Source organism: Podarcis pityusensis (genome assembly GCF_964106645.2).
Source record: "Podarcis pityusensis genome assembly, chromosome: 3".
NCBI classification, from domain to species: domain Eukaryota; kingdom Metazoa; phylum Chordata; class Lepidosauria; order Squamata; family Lacertidae; genus Podarcis; species Podarcis pityusensis.
In genome coordinates, this window is record NC_138026.1 from 2,426,718 (window position 1) to 2,450,408 (window position 23,691).

At 42.4% G+C, this 23,691-nt stretch overlaps 2 protein-coding genes and 1 long non-coding RNA gene across 3 annotated transcripts in view; 1 reads left to right on the forward strand and 2 right to left on the reverse strand.

Moving 5' to 3' along the window:
- Positions 1-1,081: 1,081 nt before the first annotated feature.
- MDH1 (malate dehydrogenase 1) lies at positions 1,082-14,492 on the reverse strand. Its single transcript, XM_080997505.1, has 9 exons — positions 14,281-14,492; positions 9,151-9,249; positions 8,680-8,776; positions 7,551-7,726; positions 6,908-7,030; positions 6,536-6,712; positions 4,595-4,708; positions 4,166-4,255; positions 1,082-1,749 (listed from the first exon to the last, which is right to left on the reverse strand). The coding sequence occupies exons 1-9, from the start codon at positions 14,281-14,283 to the stop codon at positions 1,624-1,626; spliced, it is 1,005 nt and encodes a 334-aa protein (XP_080853631.1). The 5' UTR covers positions 14,284-14,492; the 3' UTR covers positions 1,082-1,623.
- A 153-nt stretch (positions 14,493-14,645) lies between these two features.
- Positions 14,646-19,515, reverse strand: LOC308472526. Its single transcript, XR_013983554.1, has 3 exons — positions 19,436-19,515; positions 17,057-17,146; positions 14,646-14,782 (listed from the first exon to the last, which is right to left on the reverse strand). It is a non-coding gene; the product is annotated as an uncharacterized lncRNA (long non-coding RNA).
- Positions 19,516-19,642: 127 nt separating this feature from the next.
- Positions 19,643-23,691, forward strand: part of WDPCP (WD repeat containing planar cell polarity effector) — a 201,504-nt gene continuing 197,455 nt past the window's right edge. The window contains exon 1 of the mRNA XM_080997392.1: positions 19,643-19,743. The gene's annotated coding sequence lies outside the window, so the exon portion shown is untranslated. The remainder of the gene's footprint in view (positions 19,744-23,691) is intronic.

Consider the following 23,691-nt stretch of genomic DNA (forward strand, 5'->3'; position numbering starts at 1 on the left):
AATTTTCTGACTCAACTTTTTGTAACTGAATAAATATTGCCACACTGGGTGACATTACAGAACAGCCTTATGTCCCTAATATTTTACTTAAGCTGTGTTCCTACAGGTAGACTGTTTAGAGAACTGAAAGGGTTATTAGGAAGAACAACACTCCTTTGTTTTACATTCTATCCAAGGCAGAGCTGCAAAATGCTGCCACTCAGACAGGAGAATAAGTAGACTTGTACTGGTGTGCCTCTTCCACCATTCTGCCTTGCTCCATTTCTCTCCTTCCCAAGAGTGTAAGGTCCAACATATTCCTCAACTGCCTCACTGACAATTTCATTTCACAGACGGTGGAAGAAGCAATGAGGGGGTCATCTATCTTGGACCTGGTCCTCACCAACAGGGAGAAACTACTGCATTTGACAAAGTGGAAGTGCTGGGAACCTTGGGAAGAAGTGATTGTGTCCTCTTGGGTTTCATTATACACAGGCAAGGGAAAGCTGAGTGTTGTCAGACTTTAAACTTTAGACTTTAAAAAGCTGATTCCAAAAGCTGTAAGAACTACTGTGTGTAGTACTATGGCCAGAAATACTCAAAGAGAAGGGAGTCCAAGTGAACTACTGAAGGTACAAATGCAGACAATTCCAATAAGAAAAGTGGTAGGCATCGAAAGAAACCAGTGTGACAGCATTAGGAGCTTGCAGATGAGCTGAGATTTAAGAAGGCATGTATAAGAAATGAAGAAAGAGCAGCCAACAGTTGCAGGGAGAGGGTCAGGCAGGCCAAAGCTCCAAATTAGCTCAGGCTTGCAAGAGAGGTTAAAAATAATAAAAAAGGTTTATTTGGCTATATTTGAAGCAAGAGGAAGCAGCATCAAGTAGTAGGTCCTCTGTGTGCAGAGTACAGAGAAATGCTATTATAATCTGTTTGAGCTTGCCGTAGAGGTATTGTATATTCTGTGCATGGTTGTACCTTCAAACCACTCTAGTTCCAGATTTGCTTTATTTTAAAAAATGCACACAATCTGCTTTATGGTGAAGGTTGTGTTTTACATACTTTCATGAAAGCAAGGTAAACAAAAAACCACAAAAGCTGCTTACTCAGCAACATTTAATGTAATTTCCAGTAAAATTTGTGCATCAATGATGGTCAACATATGGTACATTCATTGTATGCAAAATGCATTTCCTACTTAAGAGATTTTAATGGTAGAAATATAGGCTCTTGTGCACTTTGATAAAGACCAATGGTGGCTCTAATTGTACTTGATGAATAAAGTACTAAAGCCCATTTCATAAAATCAGCTTTTAGCACTATATAGCTGGTTTTAGTGTAATTAAAGCTGAAAGGCTACTATCCTTCTAATGCACAATGCAATACAAGAAGCAAACAGTAATAAATCAAGAAGATTTGGTCAAGTGTGCAAACTACTTTCGAAACATGTTGTGCAATAACTTCATTACTAAGAGCACTCAATAACAGGCACAGATGTACCAACAAAGCAGGTATTGACTGCTGCAGCGGGGCGGGGAAGACAACGGATGGATACAGTAATCGCATTTGATGCTGAATTTAGAGACGACTTTTAGACTCCTCTGTGTTTAAGCCATCTCCCGAAGCATCCTGAGCAGCACCTAGTCATGCACTGGACAGAAACTCCACAGCAGTCTCCTTTTCGTCAGTGAGCTCTTTAGCAGTCAAATCCATCTTCTCACGGGAGAAGTCATTAACAGGAAGGCCTTCGACCAACTTCCATGTTTTATCCTGTGAAAAATAAATTGGTGACTTCTAAAGCCTTTAAACCATAACAAATTTCAACTCCACAGTGTTACAGGATAAAGGTGTGACAGGGCTATTGATTAGGTCAGCCTTTCCTGCTGACTGGGGATAATGGGAGGTGTCCTCCAAAACAGCAGGAGGGCACCAGCTTGGAGAAGGTTGGATTAGGTATTCACTAGCCTCCGCACAGGAGCTTAAAACAAACTAGACATTAGATATAGGGAATCATGGAACCACAGACTTCTAATAAACAAGCTGGTCATTCCCAACCAGCAGAGGTGTTTTAGGGAACTTCACACTTTGCCAAAATACTTGATTTTTTGGAGAAAGCTACGTTAAACTGTTATGAAAATAATGTAAGTGGTGCATATGATTTGAATGACCACCCTATGTCTACAGTTACTACGATACTGTATTCAATATATTATTGAGGTGGGGGCAAACCTTGATGATACCTTTGAAAGATGTGATGAACAATATTTTAGAAAAAGGAGATATCCCAGTAACATGGAAAGAAGTATTTATTACTTTGATTCCAAAACAGGATGCAGATATGTTACAAATTAAAAATTATAAGGAAATATCGTTGTTAAATAATGACTATAAACTGTTGTCAAGTATTTTAGCAAACAGATTGAAAAGAGTATTAAAAGATATAACACATGAAGACCAAGCTGGCTTTCTTTCTGGTAGTTAGATGAAAGATAACATAAGAAAAATAGTTGATATAATTGAATAGTTGACGACCAGGAATGATAAGCAAGCAGTGTTAATAGAGGCTATAAGTGTAAAAAAGCTAAATATGGAAAGAAATTGGGCCACCTATGAAGATTTGGTGATGGAAATAGATAATCAGTGGAAATTAAAATCTTATGAGGAAATTAAAAGTTTAGTAAAAGATTGGTTGCATTATGGTCAAAGAAATGAAATATTTAAAGAAGATTTAAAAAATAATGGATTTGAGTATATAAAATCCAGGTTTGAATTAGATTTGTTAAGCTCCAAAATTAAAATATTGTCAAAAATGTATAAATTACTTTCAGAATGGCATGTGAAAGATGAAGAAGTTAAATCTGTTATGGTACATTGGGCAAAAGATATTGGTTATAATATACAATTAGAAGACTGGGGAAAACTTTGGAAAGACGGAATAAATTTTACAGCGCGCAGTTCGCTTAAAGAAAATGTAATGAAAATGATGTACAGATGTACAGATGGTATATAACACCGGTGAAGTTAGCAAAAATGTACTGATCAGATAATCAATGTTGGAAATGTAAAGAAAAAGATGGTACCTTCTATCATATGTGGTGGGTTTTTAAGAAAGTGAAGGCTTTCTGGGAAATGATATACCTGTATAATGAACTTTAAAAAATGTTGAAATATACATTTGTAAAAAAACCAGAACCTTTTTACTGGGTATTGTAGGCAGAGAAATACATAAGTAAGATAAAACACTCTTTTTATATGCAACAATTATATGCAATTATTGGCCCAAAAATGGAAACGGGAAGAGATTCCGACGAAAGAAGAGTGGCAGAGGAAACTATTGGACTATGCAGATTTGGCGAAATTGACGGGGAAATTTTGGAACCAGCAAGACCAGATCTTTCTGAAAGACGGGAATAAATTTATGCTGTATTTGAAAGACAACTGTAAACAACTGACATTGTTAGTAGAGTTACAAGAAGTTTTATAAGGTTAGATGTATCATTTATTACTACAGTTGAACCTCTGTTTACGTAAACTTTGGGATGCGCCCAAGGAACGGATCCCTTCCACAACCGGAGGTACAACTGTAGTATGATTCTTAAATAGTTTATTTAAGATTAGGATTTCAGGGTAATAACAACAATAATAAAATGCAATATTAGAGTATAAATAGGAAAACCATTAGTCGAGGAGGAGGGAAGTCTGAGGCTGAGATGGCCAAGTGGTTTTTATATATTATATGTAAGATGTATGTTTTGCCTAAAAAATATTTGTAAAACTCAATAAAAATAATTTCAACAACAACAAAAAAATAGAGGTGTGGGAGGGAGTTCATCGTTACACAAAGGTGATTGTTCTGTCAGGCCAAGCATTTTAGCTTTTCTAAAATGCCCCTTGCGTGCTGTTCTGAGGGTTCTCCTGGCCCGCTCCCCAAAGCCGGGAATGACGAGGAGAGAAGGGGAGCCCCACTGCACAAACAGAAACCCTTCACAGTGGCTCCACTTGCAGGACTCATTAGTTAAATCCTGCACTATGTGCTTTAGGGGTAGTATCTAAACTGCTGTTGCTGTTTTATAGATTCTTTAATGCTCACGGTAGTGATGTCCACATTGCATTTGTGCTTCTTGAACTTTGCACAGTATCACATTTACTTAACAAGTATTTCAGAAACTGCATATTTTTTACATACCTTTATTACAACAGGAAATGAATAGATCAGATCTTCAGGGACACCATATGAATTTCCATCAGAAATAACACCCATGGAAACAAATTCACCCTTTAAATAAGAATACAAATAAATAAATAGTGTAGTACTTTCCCAATTATTTACTTCACATTTGGCATAAGCATATATCGTTCTGAAGGAAGGGTCTGCATCCTGTTACAATTCTTTGCATTCCAGAATATCAACTTGCCATTTTTCTCTTTACACTTATGATCAGTTTTATCACATTTGTGATATTTTATCACATTTGTGATTTTACCAAGAAATTCATGAAAGCATATATAAGATTATCAGGTGATCAGCTGTATGCCTAATATAAAGGAAGTATATACTAAACTTTAAACAGCTATTATCAAAGCTAGCTTCTTTATGGGCTGCTGCAACACTTACCTCTGGAGTGCCAAACCACAGGTCTCTCACATGATCACAGATAGCTTTGGCTGCCGACATTGCACTTGATAGCTTCCTGGCTTTAATAACAGCTGCACCTCGCTGCTGAACAGTCTGTAGTATTGACAGAGGAAAATTACTGGACTATTTGCACCTACTACCATAATTACTCATTATTATAATGAGTCCAAGACAGAGAGGCTGGGGTTTTTTGTTGCTGGGGTTTTTTGTTTGCATCCTGTCACATAACAGTTCTGGAATAATGTATGGGGGGAGTTTTTTCTTCTACCGCATAAAGTAACAACTTATGTGAAAGATCCAGAATAGATTAGGGCTGGGTAAGATTTGGTTTTCAACATTATGATCTATCAGCAGCTATATACGCTGATATATCACAATGCCTGAAATGTATCTTGGCTGCTTCCTCCTCCCCACCTTAGGGGAGGAAGACGCAGCCAAGATACGTTGCTCAGCCTCATACCACTCTGACGGCTGCAAGAGAAGTATGGGGGCTTGAACAGCTGAGGGGTGGGCAGCCCCCGCCCTCTGGCTCACGTGAGCTGGAGGCTGGGGGCTCCCTCAAAGGTGCCTGCCTGCCTTTGCTCAAGAAGCCAGGCAGCGTCTCTTATTTTTTCTTTTAAAAAAGTAAGATAAACAAATTTTAAACAATTCGACATTTCAAATTTAGCAATCAATCATTCCACCTACAAAATTCTCTCCCTTCCTCCATGGTTCCCTCAAAATTTCAATTTGTGCTGCATATTATAGTTACTCTATACCTTCACCTTATCTCACAGTAAAAACAAAAAGTGCACCCCCACTGCTGTTCTCACTCAAATCCTCAAATCTTACTTACCAATTCTACATATTCTATCTATTTCAGCTGCCATTCTTCTTTGGTAGGTATCACCTCATCGCACCATTTTTGTGCGTACAATATTCGTGCTACCGTGGTTGCGTAAAGAAATAGATTTATACGAGTTTTTTGGATATCTGCTCCAGCTATCCCTAGTTAAAAAAAAGCTTCTGGGTTGTGTTTTTTTTGGGGGGGGGTTACCTTGAATATCCTTTTCAACTCATTATAAATCATTTCCCAAAAGTCCTTAGCTACTTTGCATGGCCACCACATTCCCAACAAAGATTAGATGTTGATTTATAAATTTTGGCTAATTTACTTGGTGTTAGGGACCATCTACATATCATTTTCATAACAATTTCGTCTTGGGTTTCCTATACTAACAATATCTTATATATCCTCGAAATCAGTTTTTCTCTATTTTCTATTGGTTCCCTTTCAGACTGAGAACTTTGGTCATCAAAGCCATACTTTTTATGACATTTGAACATTTCATTCAGTTGGTAGTAATGCAACCAACTCATTACCTGATTTCTAATATCCTCAAACTTTTTCATTTTACATCTTTTTCTGTAAAATGCCGAAAGTCTCTCTATATTGACTACTTCTTTTCCATGTTCAAATTCTTCTGGGAGATTGCTTCCTTAGCTACAATAGCACTGAAATAAAGCGTATGGGGGAATTGTGTCTCTATGCAGTGGTCCCACTGGTGTAGGGCATACAGTCCTGGGAAAAAGAAAACCCTCTTTGAATTCTGAATTCAGACACTCTGTAATATGACATGTTTTGTTGCTCATCTGGGGTTCTATTTACCTAATTTTAAGACCTGCTAAGGAACAGATGGTTGTTATTATGTCCTCATATGTAAAACCACAGAATTCAAGGTGAGTGTACTTTCTTTTCCCCATGACTATACATGCATAGAGTTTATCTACATGCAAATGTCAGAGCATGGCCACTGTACAAAACCGCTAATGTAGAAGCTGATATTCTGAAATCCTGACTCTGGAACATCTGCTACTCATGTTACGTTGCTGCAATAGACAAGACAAGAAAAAACGAAATCACCCACATTATTAACTTACAGTAATGAAGTCACCCTTGAGCCAGTTATCATTCTTCACAGCTTCATAAACTCCAATATCTTTTCCTTGCACTTTCACCTTGGCATGATTAACATCTGGATATTGAGTAGAGGAGTGATTCCCCCAGATGATGCAGTTCTTAACATCCCTGGCAGTCACACCAACTTTGATAGCAATCTAGTTTTATTGAGGGTAGGAAGCAGAAAATGCCAAGATCAGATGGTAATTTCAAGCATTTAGATTATTCAATCTTTTAAAGTTACTTCTTTCTTTTAAACAAATTACTTCAATCTTTTAAACAAATTATTTCAAAAAACTGGCTTACATAAAGAACAAAAAAGTATTTTCTATAACTTAGAAGAGAGTTCCTACCTGGGATTTAGCTCTGTTGTGATCCAGACGGGTTAAACAACTGAAATTCTCCTTTGGTATAGATGGAGCAGACTTTGAGGCAATCAGGCAGTTGGTATTTGCTGGATTGCCTACCACAATAACCTGATTGGGGGGCAAGGAAGAAAGTGGACTATTTACTGCAAGTCTGTCAAGTGACCAACCAGCTAAACCACAATTGCTGAGATTTCAGATGTGATTTATAGTTTAGAGATTTTTTTTTAATGCTAAAGCAGTATATAAATTGTGTAAATCAACATTTCACTGATCATGTGGAAATTGAAATCTGATAAATGGCAAATTACTAAACTAGAAACATTTTGTAAACTGGTTAACAAGACAAATGGTACAAAAATGTCTCCCCCCCCCCCTTTAAAGACTCAGGTAGCTTAAAACTTGGATGCTCGACTTTAATTAAAGAAGTGCCAACTTCATTTCTGTATTCAAAGTACTTCACATGTTATGATAGCAATCCTTTTAACAGCTTAAAGGGTAGACCAGACTTAGTGTCCTTATATTATGGACAGAAGTAAGAGAGTGACAATGATGAGATGATATGTAAATCAGCAATCTCTTGAGGCACAGCTCATTCTCTTAGCAACCACGTCACACCAGCTGTATTCACCTTAACAGTCTTCTTTGCATACTTGTCCAATGCAGCTCCTTGTGACTTAAAAATTTTCACATTTGCCTTGAGCAGATCTTTGCGTTCCATGCCCTCTTTCCTTGGCATGGAGCCAACTAGGATGGCTATATCAAGGTCTTTAAATGCAACATCTTCTTTGTCAGTTGCAATTACCTCTGTAAGTAGAGAGGAAGAGGGCTGAAAGATGAGTTTATGGTAAAACTATGAGGGGAAACCAGTGCCTTCAGAACAAGGCTGTGACCAAAATCCCAAAGCATATCAAAAAGTCTGCCACTGCGTCTGCTCAAGTGTCAATTCTCTCTTTTTCTAATGCCTCAACCTAATGCCTTTTCTCTAATGCCTCAACCTATTAATAAATTGTGAAGTGAATTTGCTTCGTGACTTCCATGATCCAAACTGGTCTAAACTTTGTTTAGATTAGTGTTTCTCAAACTTGGCTCTCCAGCTGTTGCTGGACTACAACCCATCATTCATAACCACTGGTCATGCTAGCTAGGTATGATGGGAGTTGTAGTCCAACAGCAGCTGGAAAGCCAAGTTTGAAAGCACTGGTTTAGATGCAAGCCAAAAGAAAACACAAGCCTCCTTTTTCTCCCGTTTTTTTCAAGGTTATTGAAATAATGATTCAGTGGCCACTTTATTAGGTAAGCATAACCAAAGGCAAAAGCTTTCAGCACTGAAATTAACTACATCACACAAATGTACAATCACTGAATCAGTGTGAGGTAGGTTTCTAAAAAATTTGACTTTCTTTTAATTGGCACTAGTGGTCAGTAGAGCAAAACGTGCAAGTATACTACCGGACAAGCTTCCCCAGTGCTTTGAAAATTATTTTCTTCCACCACAGACTATACCTCCCATAGTCTGCTTAATGCGTTGGGCTTTTAATCGTTGGGCTTAATGCGTTTTTAATCTTACATTTAATTCCTCATGCAAGCCAACATCTCTTCAATTTACAGAAAGGCAAAATGGTCCTCTTTTGCCCTGACATATATGGCCACTACACTGAACAATGCTGTTAAATCTGGCAGTAATGTCTCTCTCATTTGCCCATATATTTCAAACCTAAGCATCTGCAGACAGAGCACAAACTGAATTTTCTTGTCACCTCTTAACAGAGGAAGAGCACAGTCTTGCAATTCCATAAGTACGCCATCCAGTACAGTCATCATGGGAGTGATATCCAATAGCACAAGAATAAGAGGCTGTAAAGCAACAACAGTTGTGTCAGTTACTTAGTTTATTTAACATTGATCAGATTACATGTAAGATCAAATTAAATTAGATTCCTTGTCCTGTTTGTACCACCATATTAATGAAGTACAAAATATATTTAAGAATAATTTATAATTTGTCAGAATCTTTCTTACCATTCTATACAATGAATATATATTAAAAAACTCATTTCTGCATAATGGAATCTCACTTTCCCTCCACAAGATAGTCACTTTAATAACAATTGACAAAAAAGTCAATGAGGCCCTTTTCTTGCACTGGATGTCTGTTAACAACTGCAGAGTTGACCTTTGTGCTCATATGGACTGCTTATGGGTATGCTATCATTCATTTTATCCATTACCTGATCTGCTCCGAAGACATCACCCTTAGCAATGCCGTAGAGCAGAGAGTAGGCAATCTGTCCAGCAGCACCAGTCACGAGGACTTTGATTGGTTTGGACTGAAAGAGAAAGAATATTTGTAGATTTCCATAAACACGTTTTCTCTTGTTACTGTAGAATGAACTTTCATAAAAGTTAGCGTTTGGCAAATAATTTGTCAGGAAGGTTGTTAGGAGGTCTATGATTCAGCTAACCTTCCAACTGTGAACGAACCAGACTGCCAAGAATTCATTATAATTATTCAGTCTTGGGACAGCCAAAACACATTTTAAACTTATAAACAGAACAGAAACGTTAAAAGGACAAATCTCCCATGCAGAATACAGAAACATCAATATTCCGTACCAGCCTAAACATGAGCTATTTTAAAGAGATTTCTCAAAAACTACAGTCTTTGGAAACACGGCAGTTACATGTAGAAAATGAAAAGCTGAAAGACAATTTTTATTTAAGACCACCATATAACAAGACAAGGGTGAAAAATATACTAGGTAACCTTATACTGTCAGATATATATGAGAATATAAAGTGCCTTGCAACTTTTGGTATCTACAATTAAACATCTGACTTTAGGCAATGACATAGGAAACTGACACACTGTTATAGAGAACATGCATGCACATATTTAAGAGATCTTATGGGGAGCAGTTCTCCTTATGCTTGTACCCTGCCTTTCTTTCATCATGAAACCCAATGTGGCCATATGTGGTTTCCATTTAGGCACTGGCCAGATCTGCTCTCACACCAAACTCGTGGGGTAAGCTAAGTGTTGTGCTCATTTAAGGAAGGTATTTGAGTCTATTCATTGCTAGCAAAATGATGCAGGCTGCTATTTCAAAGCAGAGAAATTTCAGCTCACTCAAGCAACAGCTCTTAGATTAAAAAGTTTGAACAAAAGAAAAGATGTGGCCTCAAGAAAAACAAAATGCAAGTTTCAACAAGGGAAAAAAAGTCTGCTATTTTATATCTGATGCACTACTTTAACTTAGCAAGACAATGTTTTTCAGGTTTAGTAGGATTTGCAACTTATGTAATGTTGGATGCCAGCTGTTTGAAGTCTGTATTAATTACAATCCCCAAGATCCTCTTCCTAAGTTACTGGTGTTGGCCAGTTTACAGTAACTGGATAAAATAATCATGGTTATCAACAAAAAGAACTGGTTTAAACTAGAGAAATACAAATCCATTTAAATGTTATGATTAATTATGAGTAAAGAACCTGTACTAGTGAAAGCAATCATGAAAGACAATGCATCATACCTGTAAAGGGAAGGAGAAAGTTAAATAGACTTATTAGTACAGTGGTACCTCGGGTTACATACACTTCAAGTTACATACGTTTCAGGTTACAGACTCCACTAACCCAGAAATAGTACCTCGGGTTAAGAACTTTGCTTCAGGATGAGAACAGAAATCGTGCTCCGGCGGCGCGGCAGCAGCAGGAGGCCCCATTAGCTAAAGTGGTGCTTCAGATTAAGAACAGTTTCAGGTTAAGAACGGACCTCCGGAACAAATTAAGTTCTTAACCTGAGGTACTAGTGTATTAGTTATTAATATTGTTACTAGAATTCTGGCTTCCTTGTATCTTTGGAGAGGCATAATTACCACAATACCTCAAGGACTGCCTCTCCCCATATTATCTGACCTGGACTCTGCAATCATTATCTGATGCCCTTCTATGTGTGCCTCCTCCACAAAAGGGTGGCAAGACAGGAATGGGCCTTTTCTGCAGTGGATCCCTGTTTGTGGGATACTCTCCCCAGTAAGGCTCACCTGGTGCCTTCATTATACACCTTTAGACGCCAGGCAAAAATGTTCCTCTTCAACCAGGCCTTTGGGCTGTGTTATATGAAGTATTCCCAACTCTCACCTGTCACAAGTTCCATGTAACTCCTCCCTGCTGTTTTCAGAAAAGCAACAGCTGCCAACATACTTTCAGCACCCTTCCCCATGTGAAGTCATGACTGTAAGCTCAACTTAAAATTGCGTGCAATTAATAATTCTCATAATTCTGTGTATAATATTGGCTTCTTCACTGAGTGCCAGAGCCTGCAGCTGGGAGTGTGAGGGAGGTGACTTGGCACCACACAAGTTTCCAGAGCCCTTCAGTTTAGACTGGGAGTGAACTGTGGACTCCTTTTATCTCCAAGCAGTGGGTATGTAGGTCAGGGCTGTTGGAAGTCCAAAACAACTGGAATGCTCATGCGGGCTACCACAAACTTAGTAGATGCACAAGCATGTTGATCCACCTACAGTTCTTCCATATTTCAACAGCGCTGCTGTATTACTATAAAAGCTCACAGTGTTATCTGTAAAGATTTAAATGCTTTTTTTAAAAAAAGGTAACTTGTATAATTTGTTACTAAGAGTTAATTCTTTATACCATCTCTGGTTTTACTGCAGAATATGTCCTGTGCTCTGACATCATCAGGATTAAATGGTGTGTTGGGGATTATGGGGGAGATTGCTGCAATCAACATTCCTGCTTTCACGGGCGTTTTATTAATGATGCCATTCATTTAGTCTCTAGTAGTTAAAGTAAATCAATATTTTCCCTCCAGGGTTGTGCTACAAGTCAACACTGACAGTTTCTTTATTCCAGATGCTTCTGTGGCATAGCTATACAGCACCGTCTCTTTATACAATTTTGGTGCCTAATTGCTTCCATCACAGACTGCACTAATTTAACAGCCTGATCCTGTGAGCTTTTATACCTTTACCCCTTAAGATAAAATATTTTTAAAAGCTTCTTAAAAGGTAAAGGTAAAGGGACCCCTGAACGTTAGGTCCAGTCGTGGCCGACTCTGGGGTTGCGGCACTCATCTCGCTTTATTAGCTGAGGGAGCCGGAGTACAGCTTCTGGGTCATGTGGCCAGAATGACTAAGCCACTTCTGGCAAACCAGAGCAGCGCACGGAAATGCTGTTTACCTTCCTGCCGGAGCGGTACCTATTTATCTACTTGTACTTTGATGTGCTTTTGAGCTGCTAGGTTGGCAGGAGCAAGGACCGAGCAATGGGAGCTCACCCCGTCGCGGGGATTCGAACCGCCGACCTTCTGATCGGCAAGTCCTAGGCTCTGTGGTTTAACCCACTGCGCCACCCGCATCCCTAGCGCCAAAAGCATTTAAATCTTTACAGATAACACTCTTACATGTTACCTAATAAAGTGTTATGAGCTGCAGACCATAAGGAAAAGGGTGTGTCTTATGGGACACCCATTGCCTCCTCTCAGTGGATGAACAGCTATATGGTCACATACCATAAACCAGACAAAATTTTGCAATTGATTTGCACCATCATAACACAGTGAATATAAATTTGCACCTTAAGTCAGTCCTTTCATCAGAAAGCATCAGACTATGGCTATGGCCCCAACCAGAATTTGGAAGTTTGCCTACTTGAAGAGCACCTTGAAAGTCATACAAGGAGACATTCCAGCAATACCAGTAAGTCACACACTGCTGAAATTGAAGACGATAAATGGGGCATTGTTATTGAGCAAGGCTGGCAGTGCTCTCTGCAGCTGTCCCCTCAAGTGCTATATACCCTGGTTACTAATGAACAACAGTGACATAAAACTTGAGAAAAATATTTTCCCTTCCTGCCCCATCACCGCTTGTAGGTTACCTTCCAAGCCAAGCAGATACTTTTCCAATTTACAAGGAGTTTGGATTTGATATCCTGCCTTTCACTCCCTTTAAGGCGTCTCAAAGCGGCTAGCATTCTCCTTTCCCTTCCTCCCCCACAACAAACACTCTGTGAGGTGAGTGGGGCTGAGAGACTTCAAAGAAGTGTGACTGGCCCAAGGTCACCCAGCAGCTGCATGGGGAGGAGCAGAGATGCGAACCTGGTTCCCCAGATTACGAGACTACCGCTCTTAACCACTACACCACACTGGCACCACAAAGGCTTATGATAGCAAAAAGAATGTAACTGGGTAGAGCTTCTTCTCACATACTCTGTAAAAACAGAGAGCCAAGGCAGCGTGCATCACAAAACCCAAGTACAGTGGTACCTCGGGTTAAGAACTTACCATAATTTGTTCCGGAGGTCTGTTCTTAACCTGAGGTTAACCTTAACTTTAGCTAATGGGGCCTCCTGCTGCCACCACGCCGCTGGAGCACGATTTCTGTTCTCATCCTGAAGCAAAGTTCTTAACCTGAGGTACTATTTCTGGGTTAGCGGAGTCTGTAACCTGAAACATATGTAACCTGAAGCGTATGTAACCCGAGGTACCACTGTACTAAAGCCCAGAAAATGTTTTCATTGCTTGCACTGCAGTTGCAAAATGGGAGAACAGCAGCTATGGGCTTGCTCTGATTTACCAGGACTTTCATGCATGGTTGAAGATCTATTACTCCAACTCTCCTTTGTCCTTGCCACATGTATTCATAGAACCATAGGATTGTAGAGCTGGAAGGAACCACTATATAAAGTGGTATAGAAATAAAATAAGTAAATAAATAAATAAATAAAGTAAGTGGGGCTTGAACCCACGACCAAGAGATTTTAGAGTCTCATGTGCAACACACTAATCTACTGAGCATATAACTCAGCCAAGGGGACCCCGATGTCTCATCCTACACCACGCTCAACCCCCACGCAGTTACCTGAGCCGGTGCTCAAATTATGGTGGCAAATTACGTCTGCAATGCTCGTGGGTCTGGTTTTTTCCAATTAAACCCATCTGCCCCAGCCCGATTAGTCAACCCCAGTCCCTGGCTCGCCTTTTGAAATAGAGGGACCCCCCCCGCCCGGGTCCCTGCCCCCCGACCCCGCCCTTCGAGAGCAGAGCCTTCAGGCGCCCGCCCGCAGGTGGGAAGTTTCCTCCCCTCATCCTGGCAAGGGGCCTTGCGCCGGTTTGACCAGGTGGCCGCTGCCCCTCCGCCCCGCAGAAGAAGGACAAGCGCAGCCGCTGCCTTCGCTGCCCTCCCATTTCACTGCGGGTTAAGGCGCCCCCTTCGCCGCCGGTCCAGGATCTCGTCAGAACCTCCTGCCTCCCACCCAGCCGAGGAAATAATACGATTCATTTTAAAAGGCTGCGGGACGCCTCGCTGCACAATCTGATCCCGAGCTCAGCCTCACTGACCATGGCGGCGGCGGCGGCGGCGGCGGAAGAAGCGCGCGCTCTCTCTCTCTCTCTCTCTCTCTCTCCCGGCAGGTCACCTTCTCCCGAGGAGCGGCAGTCGGCGGCGACAGCAGAGAAGGCGGAGCTCCGAAAAAGCCACGCCCCGCTCTCGTCGCCGCCTCCCGCTTTGCCACCTGGAAGTTGTAGTCCGTAGCTCCCCAGACGGCATGTGGCGCGGAATCAAGGTTGCGGCCCAGGAGAACTACAAGGCCCAGGACGCACCGGAGCCGGCATTTGCCCTCAGTCGTGCGTCCGCTGAGGGAAGACTCGGCTTTCGCCTTGACGTAGAAGTCACGCGCTTCTCTCAAGAGGAAGGTGGGGGGGGGCAGTTGGGGCGCATGCGCAGAAGGCGCCTGAAGGGCTCGTGATTTGAGGCGCCCGGGAGTTTGGCTTGAAGTTCATGGATTTTAGCTGGCAGCACGGATTTGAAGTAACAGCTTTCAAACAATTTTCAGACGGAAAACTGAAAAAAACGAAGACGGAGAAACTCAAAAACCAGGATGAACTTTCATGGACGACAGTACATTCCCATCAGATATATGAGCCCGGTCTTGGCTGGGGAGGGCGGGGTATAAATAAAAATTATTATTATTATTATAATTATTAATAATAATGAAGTGTTACTCTGAATTCCAGGTGGGGAGAGAGGAAATTATAAACAGACGTCCATAGCAAATTAAATGCCAAAAAGGACAGACAGTAACAGTTAATGTATATTAACAGTGGGGGCTGCAAAAAAAAAAAAAAAAAATCAGTTATTAACAGCACAAAAAATCTATCTTTGGTGAGGTGGCAGACTCTCCTTTCTTGGAGGTTTTAGGCAGAGGTTGGGTTGCAATCTGTCAATGGATGCTTTAGCTGAGATTCCTGCATTGCAGGTAGTTGGGCTAGATGGCCCTCGGGGTCCCTTCCAACTCTACAATTCTATGATTCTATCATAAAGATACTTTGTATGGCTTGCCATGGCAGAGGCTGCTCATTTCATCAGAGCCGTTTCGCACGGAATATTTTGAGGATGAGATGGGAGTAATCATCCTCCTAACCCTGTCAGGACTGGAGGGGAGGGAGCTTCACCCACAGATCGCCCAACAGTTGCCCCCAATCCAGAAGGCATGAGGGGGCTGGGGACGCTGGGTGGAAAGCACCGTGTGTCTCTTTCGCAACTCTCCAAAGTCGCCGCAATGAGCAAACTCCTGTTTTTTAAGATTAAAATTCGGACTTAATTAACGGGCATGCTCTGAGTGAGCAGAGATAAACTACTAATTGATTCAGCCACTGAGGAGCTAAAGGATTTGAGTGGAAGAGGGGTTATCATCACAATGGAACTGGTATGTTGGAACAAAAGGGGGGTGAGTCTTTCTTGCTTCTTTTTGATATACTTCATATTTGCTATTTTACTTGGCAAATCTCCCTGGAAGGAATGACTACCAATTGATTATGCATGCAAGCGGGATTGGAGAATATTCTAATATTTAAGACTCATTTTGACCTTATTATTAACTTTGTGGAAAAGATTTAGGAAGCTGCAATTAATTCTAAATGATCGTTAAGAATGGAAGATGGGAATTGAGGCTTCTAGCTAAAGTATGGGCTTAACTGATCTGGACAGAGATAAAATGAAGAGGTTTGGAAATATGCCTGGTACAATTGGCAGAAAGTCAGATTTCCTCCATTTTGGAATGTGTCGCAGTTGATAATTACAGGCACAAAGAAGTGAAAGTGAAAGACATGGAAGAAAATAAACACCCACACAAAAACATATTGTTTGATTTAACTCACTTGCAAGACAAACTCAGAGGCTGCGAAAAATGAACAAAGGATTAACATCGGATTGATTTATGGGAATCACCTGGACTAACTTAGAGACGCAGCACAAATGTGAGATGATTGCTATCCCCCGACCTCAGAGCATGGGAAGGCAAACAAAGATTTATAATTTGGAATAATACATGGACTGTTTGATTATTTTATAATTTGGAATGTTTTTAATGTGGCTTTTATTGGATTCTTAAATTGGAAAACTTAATAAATATTATTATATATGTATAAAAAAATACTTTGTTCTGTTAGGATATCTGAACCTAAGGGGTCCGGATCCAGTCACCTCGTGCCCTCGCCGTGAGCGTGAAGGAGTCAAGCAGACACCAGGGTGGGTTTCACAGAGAAAAAGGTTTATTGCAAAATCTGCGCAGAGACAGCCAGCGGAATAGCTTCCAAAGACTGGCCGCCCCCCCTATTGTCTTACAAGCATTCTTATACTTAAGCTGCAAGCTTGGTTCCTCAGTTGCTCCCCCAATCAACAGGCAGAGATACACTTCATTACCTTATTAGGCTAGCTAAGCCCTCCTCCCCCCCTTTGCATATATTGTTTGCTTTGCATTGTATATGTTTGCATGTTCAGCACAACTGAAGCAGGAAGCCAGACAGGAAAACCACTGCTGGCCTACATAGCTGGGCATGTTCAGCACAACTGAAGCAGGAAGCCAGACAGGAAAACCACTGCTGGCCTACATAGCTGGAGCAACCTGGCCTGCATAGCTGGAGCAACTGTTAGCTGGGGCACTAATACATGGTGGGGTTTACCCTCCCCTCTCCCTTCAGTTCCAATTCAGTCCATAATTGATGGCACTGAATCTCATGAAGAATTGTAAGCCAGCAACTTTGCACTGTAGTCTCCTTTGTGAAGTTCCTTTGTTTTTCATACAGTTCTTTTAAAACAACTTTCCATGCTGCTTACCTGACAGAAGACATTTGGGATATAAATGTACAAAAATAGATAATGTTGATAACTGATATTCTCAGCTTGAACAGAGCCAATGAGGCAAATCTAAAAAACAAACAAACATGGAAATGCTACATAGATCAACCCTCAATGAGATGCAGAAAAAGTATATTTCAGAAAGAATTGCAAGTAATAATGACATCTACAAACAGATATAAAAACACAGCAAATTGAAATTTATTGACATTGTACCCGTCCACTTCCTGCACTTGTGGAAATGAAGCAGAAGGAAAAAAGGAAGAGAATTTTTGGTCTTGAACTTTCTCATGACTATGGCTGGCTAGGACTATGATTTTGGAGTGAAAAAGCATTGGAAACAGACAGCTTGACCTTCTCATAAAAGCTTCTGCTGTGCAGCTCCTATGACTCTTGAAGGAGACTGAAATTTCCAGGAACTCTTTCAATCTTACATTCTGCCACATTAATAGCCCAGTTTGGAGTTCTTCCCAATTCCTTTTTTGTTTTTGCTACCCTTAATAATTAATTATGCAGACACTTGGCCACCTGACTACTCACCCTTAATTTCAGATCATCCATGAAGACCCAAAACAGATCCTGTGCACACAGGGGTGAGGGGAGACTGTCGGAAATCAAGCCTTTATCAGGAGAAACTGGCAACTCTCCCAGGCACCCGGCTTGGTCTCCTGTTGACCTCCCTGCCTGCTTTCCCGGCAAGATCCAGGCAGAGGTCGCGATAGGCAATCCTTCTCAGTGTGAGAAGAACACACCCCTCTTTCCCCCGGCAGGGGAAAGAGATAGACAGAAACGTATTTACATGCCTTTATTTCTGTCTTTGCAGCGTTACAGAAAACATGACTGCTCTCTTCATACTCCTGCAGTCGAGAGAGAACAAACACTTCCTGTCCAGCTCATATTACACTCTGAGCTAATTCCGGTGCCCTCTGCACTGTGAATTGACTGTCCCTCTGTTTCCCACAGAACAGTCCCAACATTCCCATTATGTTTTGCTTTCAAGCTAGCAGCTTGCAGCTGCATTGCTTCAATATCGTAACAGAGACAACTTCCATTCATTCACTGCGAGAACTGTCCATTTATTTATCTTCCATGCTTCCTGCACTTTAATCAGTTACCAACTCTTAAGATGATCCATCCACTGATAGCAGACATCTAAGTTTGCTCAGGAGCCTTTGATGGGGATTTTGTCAGACTAATAATAATAATAATAATAATAATAATTTATTATTTGTACCCCACCCATCTGGCTGGGTTTTCCCAGCCACTCTGGGCAGCTTCCAACAAAAACCAAAAATACACTAAAATGTCATGCATTAAAAACTTCCCTGAACAGGGCTGCCTTCAGATGTCTTCTGAATGTCAGGTAGTTGTTTATCTCTTTGACATCTGATGGGAGGGTGTTCCACAGGGCGGGCGCCACTACCAAGAAGGCCCTCTGCCTGGTTCCCTGTAGCTTTGCTTCTCGCAGTGAGGGAACCACCAGAAGGCCCTCGGCGCTGGACCTCAGCATCTGGGCAGAACGATGGGGGTGGAGACGCTCCTTCAGGTATACTGGGCCGAGGCCGTTTAGGGCTTTAAAGGTCAGCACCAACACTTTGGATTGTGCTCGGAAACGTACTGGGAGCCAATGTAGGTCTTTCAAGACTGGTGTTATGTGGTCTCTTGGTTCATCTTGCTCAGTATTGTCCTTGTCTACGCTGGCTGACAGCAACTATCCAGTGTCTTTCCCAACACTGGCTAGAGATGCCAGGAACTGAATTTAGAACCTTCTGCAAGCAATGCAAATGCTGTATGGCTGAGTCTGCATACTCACCTACATTTAAAGCACATGATTCCCCCAAAATAATCCTCAGAACTGAACTTTGTTGAGGGTGCTGAGAATTTTAGTTTGGGAGATAAAACGAATAGTTCCCAGGATTCTTTGGAGGAAGCCATGTGATTTAAATGTATGATATGTAAGTTGCTGACATTACAGCCCTTTCTCAAATAAGTTTAAGATACTTCTAAGGAGATCTTACTCATTTCCTTTAATGTGAAATAACATTGAACTGGTTTGCAGGCAGGCAAGTTGCACTTTTGAAAATATTGTTTCTCACGAAATAAAACTTAGCATGAAATGCCTGTCTGTTTCTACTTTTGGGGGCCTGGGGGCGGGAGGACGTGCTGGTGTCCAAACATAACTATGCTACTATCCTGATTTTTCCGATTTCTCTCTTTGGAGAGGAAAACAAGCTGTTAAATGCAGATGCCCTGTACACTCGAAGTCTACGAATTAGAGTGATACAAATGAGGACCAACTTAGACCGCAGTGCCAACCATGGGTGTAGCCAGGATTTATTGGGGGGGGGGGACACCGACTTATCTGCGACCCAGTCGGTCAGTTGTTTTCATTTATTTTCTGGATTGGGGGCGGATGCCCCTCCGGCTCCGCCCATGGTGCCCACTGCAAAAGACGGAGCCGGCGAGGCCTTGCCCCGCTTCCTGTCTCGGCGCGCGCGCAAACGAATCCGAGGCAGCGGCGGGCGGGTCCCTTGGGCTTCCTGGCTGGGGAGCCTCTGCTTCGCCGGTTGCCAAGTGACGCCGAGAAAGCGCGCGCCCGGCGGGAAAGAAGGGGTTGCCGCCGCCGCCGCCTTTGCCTTCCTCCTCCTCCTCCTCCTCCTCGAATGGTGAGCGCTGCGGGAGACATTTGTGCATTTCGGAGCACCCGAAACTCGCCTGCTTTGCTCTGCTCTTTTTTCCTCGCTTGTTATGTTTTGAGGGGCGGGCGGGGAGAGAAGCCCCCATCCAAGGACCTGCGAGGGCAAGAAGAGGCGGCGGGCCGGGGCTAGTCCCAAGTTCCTCGCGTAGCCGGATTTTCCTTTCCTTGACCCTTTTTTATCCTATTACCCTGATTACCGCGGTAGTTTTCTGATACTCCTGCCTGCTGCCTTTCAGTTTATTTACTGCGCGTCGCTTGTGACTCCTCTCCGCAATATAGGCACCCAGAGCTGTGTTTCGTGGAAATAAATCGCACTCGGGATGCACTCACACCCTAGTGAACAGGTCTTTGGGGTTACATGCATTTTTATTGAAGGAATGAAGCAAAAGCAGCAAAAAGTCCTGCAGCACATTTGATCATGGCATAAGCTTTTACAGACTAGTGGCCACATTGTAAGATGCATTGAATGAAAGCTTAGGTCACGTTTTGGTGTTTAAACTGCTGCAGGACTTCAAACTAACACAGCTGCCTCTCTGGAAATTGGTATGAAGGTGACCAAGCTTAGCTTTGTAGTCTCAAAGGCAATAATAGTTTATGGTGATTCATATGATTTAATATAAATTATTATGTTTTGAAATCTTCACTAGAATTTACAGATGTGACAAAGTTTCAGTCTCCTTCTCACACCCAATCCTGTATTTCCCAACCTTTTCCCGACTGTGGCTCCATTCCAACCTTGTTTCCTTCCTGTGGACCCCACCCCCAGGCATAGACAATGGGGCGGGGGGCAATAAGTAAAAATAAAAATCAATACAAATCTGAAGTTCTGCCCCCCAACAAAAGCATGCCCCCTAACAAAAATCCTGGCTACGCCCATACTCCCCCATCCCACCAGTAAAAAAGTAGCTATTTAAATGTTTGTTTGTAAATGGAATATATTTTATTTATAACTTATACAAAATACAATTACATAAAATGATAGGAACATAATGAAATATTGTTGAAGCAGGAAAATGTAGAATCACAGAGCTGGAAGGAGCCCCAAGGGGCGTCTTTCTAGTGCAGCCCCTGCAATGTAGGAAACTCAGCTAAAGCATCCATGACAGATGGCCACCCAAGCTCTGCTTAGAAGCTTTCAAGGAAGGAGAGTCCACAACCTCCTAAGGGGGATCCATCTTCCATGTATTATAAAAAGTAAACAACACTTATTTGTCCCAAGAGGGAGAAACCTACAGATACAGACCAAAAGGCACACAGAAAGTTCTGTATATTTGGGAGAATTTTAAAAAGCAAATGGTCCTCACTGACTTGGTTCAAAAAGATCTTATTCGGAGGAGCCCTGGCTGCCTAGATAAAACTCTATAGTCCACAGGTTTTCAACCTTTTTGAGTCTATAGCTCCCTTGGCCAACTACATTCTTTTTGCAGCACCCCTGTGGGTGTCAGGAGCCCAGTTATGTCCCCCCTTGCCTGCAGAGCTGGAAGCTTCTCGCCCCTTTTTGAAGACCCTCCCTTGTGGAGTGTTCCCTCAGCCTCCTCTCTTTTCTTCCTCTCCTTGGGAGTCCTCCAGGCAGCAGCTGCCACTGCCCTTGATCTCTGAGCTGCCCCAAAGAGGTGCCTCCTCACACTGCTCCACAGGGGCCTGGGAAGAGGATGTCCCCAGCCTTAGTAGCCCAACAGAAACTGGCTAAATGTGAGGCCAGCACCTTACCTTGCGTGCTGCCGGGCATGCATGGCAGAAAGGCTTCCCTTCAGCACCAGGCACTCGGCTCCCAGGCAGGGAGCACAGCAAGCACAAGAAAGGCCAGCGTGGTGCCTGCCTGCCCGCCCAGCCTCCCACTTACTGTCCATTCCCACCAGCAAGGGCAGGTAGACTGGCTGGCTGGGCTCCCTCACCCACTTTCTTGCTTACTCCAAGGCCGCCTCTGCTCCTGGCAACCAGCACCCCCTGGTCAGCCCCAGAGGTACCACTTGTGGAGTTTGAAGGCAGGGCTGCTGAAACAAACAAGCCTTTGGGAGACAGAGATGTGATAGGACATCAAAGGGGAAGGAAAGAGGGACTGAGGCCAGTGTTGCCTGCGGCACCCCTGACCATCACTTGAAGGTACTCCAGGGGGCCCTGACACACTGGTTGAATATCACTGCTATAGCCTCACACACCCTTACCTGGGAGTAAGGCCCACTGAACAGAGTGTGGCTTTCTTCTGAGTAGACACTTATCTAGGCGCTGGGGTGGATTGCACTATGCCCCTTGCAGAGTTAGGCCCAGACTACCATCGGACCCAGCACTAGCAGCAGCAACAAACAGCTCTGGCTCGCCCAGCCCTATCCATTGCCACTCCACCACCGCACTTACCTGACCTGGGTGTTCAGGATCGGGAGCCTCAGCGATTGCCCTCTCCCGCTGGAAACAAACCAGGACTGCTCCAAGAAAAATGCAAGTGGCAAAAAGGAGCACTAGACCCACAATTTTTTTAAAAAAAGAATTTTTTCTTCACTTCCTTCTGTGGTCTCCTTGCCTTGTGCTGTGGCCCTTCATTTATGCAATTTATAGCTGTGCTCCCCTTGGAATATCCCGGGGGGCCCTAGGGGGCCATATGCCCCCCAGTTGGGAAACACTGCTATATACGATCCTTACCAATTTCCACGGAATTTGTTCATTGTTTAAGATGAGGACGCAAGTGTTAGATGAGGCAACCTGTTTACTTTTTAAAGTATCTTCTAATGTGAATGGTTCTGACAGGTACAATACTTAACTGAGGATCAGATGGCACTTTAGTATCTTAAAATGTTGTTCTAAAAGGAGTTAATAGACTTTAATTACAGGGCTTGACAACCTGATCCCACTAACTCTGCCTACTTAGAACAGATTTGTTTAGCGTGGGCACTGCTTCTCTCCAAGGATGTTTTGGTCATTTCTAGATTAGATTTAATCTATTTAAAATTTTAAAAGATGATGCTGTTAAGGTGCTACACTCAATGTGCCAGCAAGTTTGGAAAACTCAGCAGTGGCCAGAGGATTGGAGAAGATCAGTCTACATCCCAATCCCAAAGAAGGACAGTGCCAAAGAATGCTCCAACTACCACACAATTGCACTCATTTCACACGCTAGCAAGGTTATGCTTAAAATTCTACAAGGAAGGCTCAAGCAGTATGTGGACCGAGAACTCCCAGAAGTGCAAGCTGGATTTAGAAGAGGCAGAGGAACCAGAGACCAAATTGCAAACATGCGCTGGATTATGGAGAAAGCTAGAGAGTTCCAGAAAGACATCTACTTCTGCTTCATTGACTATGCAAAAGCCTTTGACTGTGTCGACCACAGCAAACTATGGCAAGTTCTTAAAGAAATGGGAGTGCCTGATCACCTCATCAGTCTCCTGAGAAATCTCTATGTGGGACAAGAAGCTACAGTTAGAACTGGATATGGAACAACTGATTGGTTCAAAATTGGGAAAGGAGTACGGCAAGGCTGTATATTGTCTCCCTGCTTATTTAACTTATATGCAGAATTCATAATGCGAAAGGCTGGGCTGGATGAATCCCAAACCGGAATTAAGATCGCCGGAAGAAATATCAACAACCTCAGATATGCAGATGACACAACCTTGATGGCAGAAAGTGAGGAGGAATTAAAGAACCTTTTAATGAGGGTGAAAGAGGAGAGCACAAAATATGGTCTGAAGCTCAACATCAAAAAAACAAAGATCATGGCCACTGGGCCCATCACCTCCTGGCAAATAGAAGGGGAAGAAATGGAGGCAGTGAGAGATTTTACTTTCTTGGGCTCCATGATCACTGCAGATGGTGACAGCAGTCACGAAATTAAAAGACGCCTGCTCCTTGGGAGAAAGGCGATGGCAAACCTAGACAACATCTTAAAAAGCAGAGACATCACCTTGCCAACAAAGGTCCGTAT

What these genes read in the sequence shown, in the direction of transcription:
- MDH1 (XM_080997505.1), bottom strand. An exon ending in ATGTCTTCGGAGCAGATCAG is followed by an intron (nt 8,777 to 9,150) that starts GTAATGGATAAA and finishes GTTGCTTTACAG; the next exon opens with CCTCTTATTCTTGTGCTATT. An exon ending in TGTGGTTTGGCACTCCAGAG is followed by an intron (nt 4,256 to 4,594) that starts GTAAGTGTTGCA and finishes TCTTATTTAAAG; the next exon opens with GGTGAATTTGTTTCCATGGG.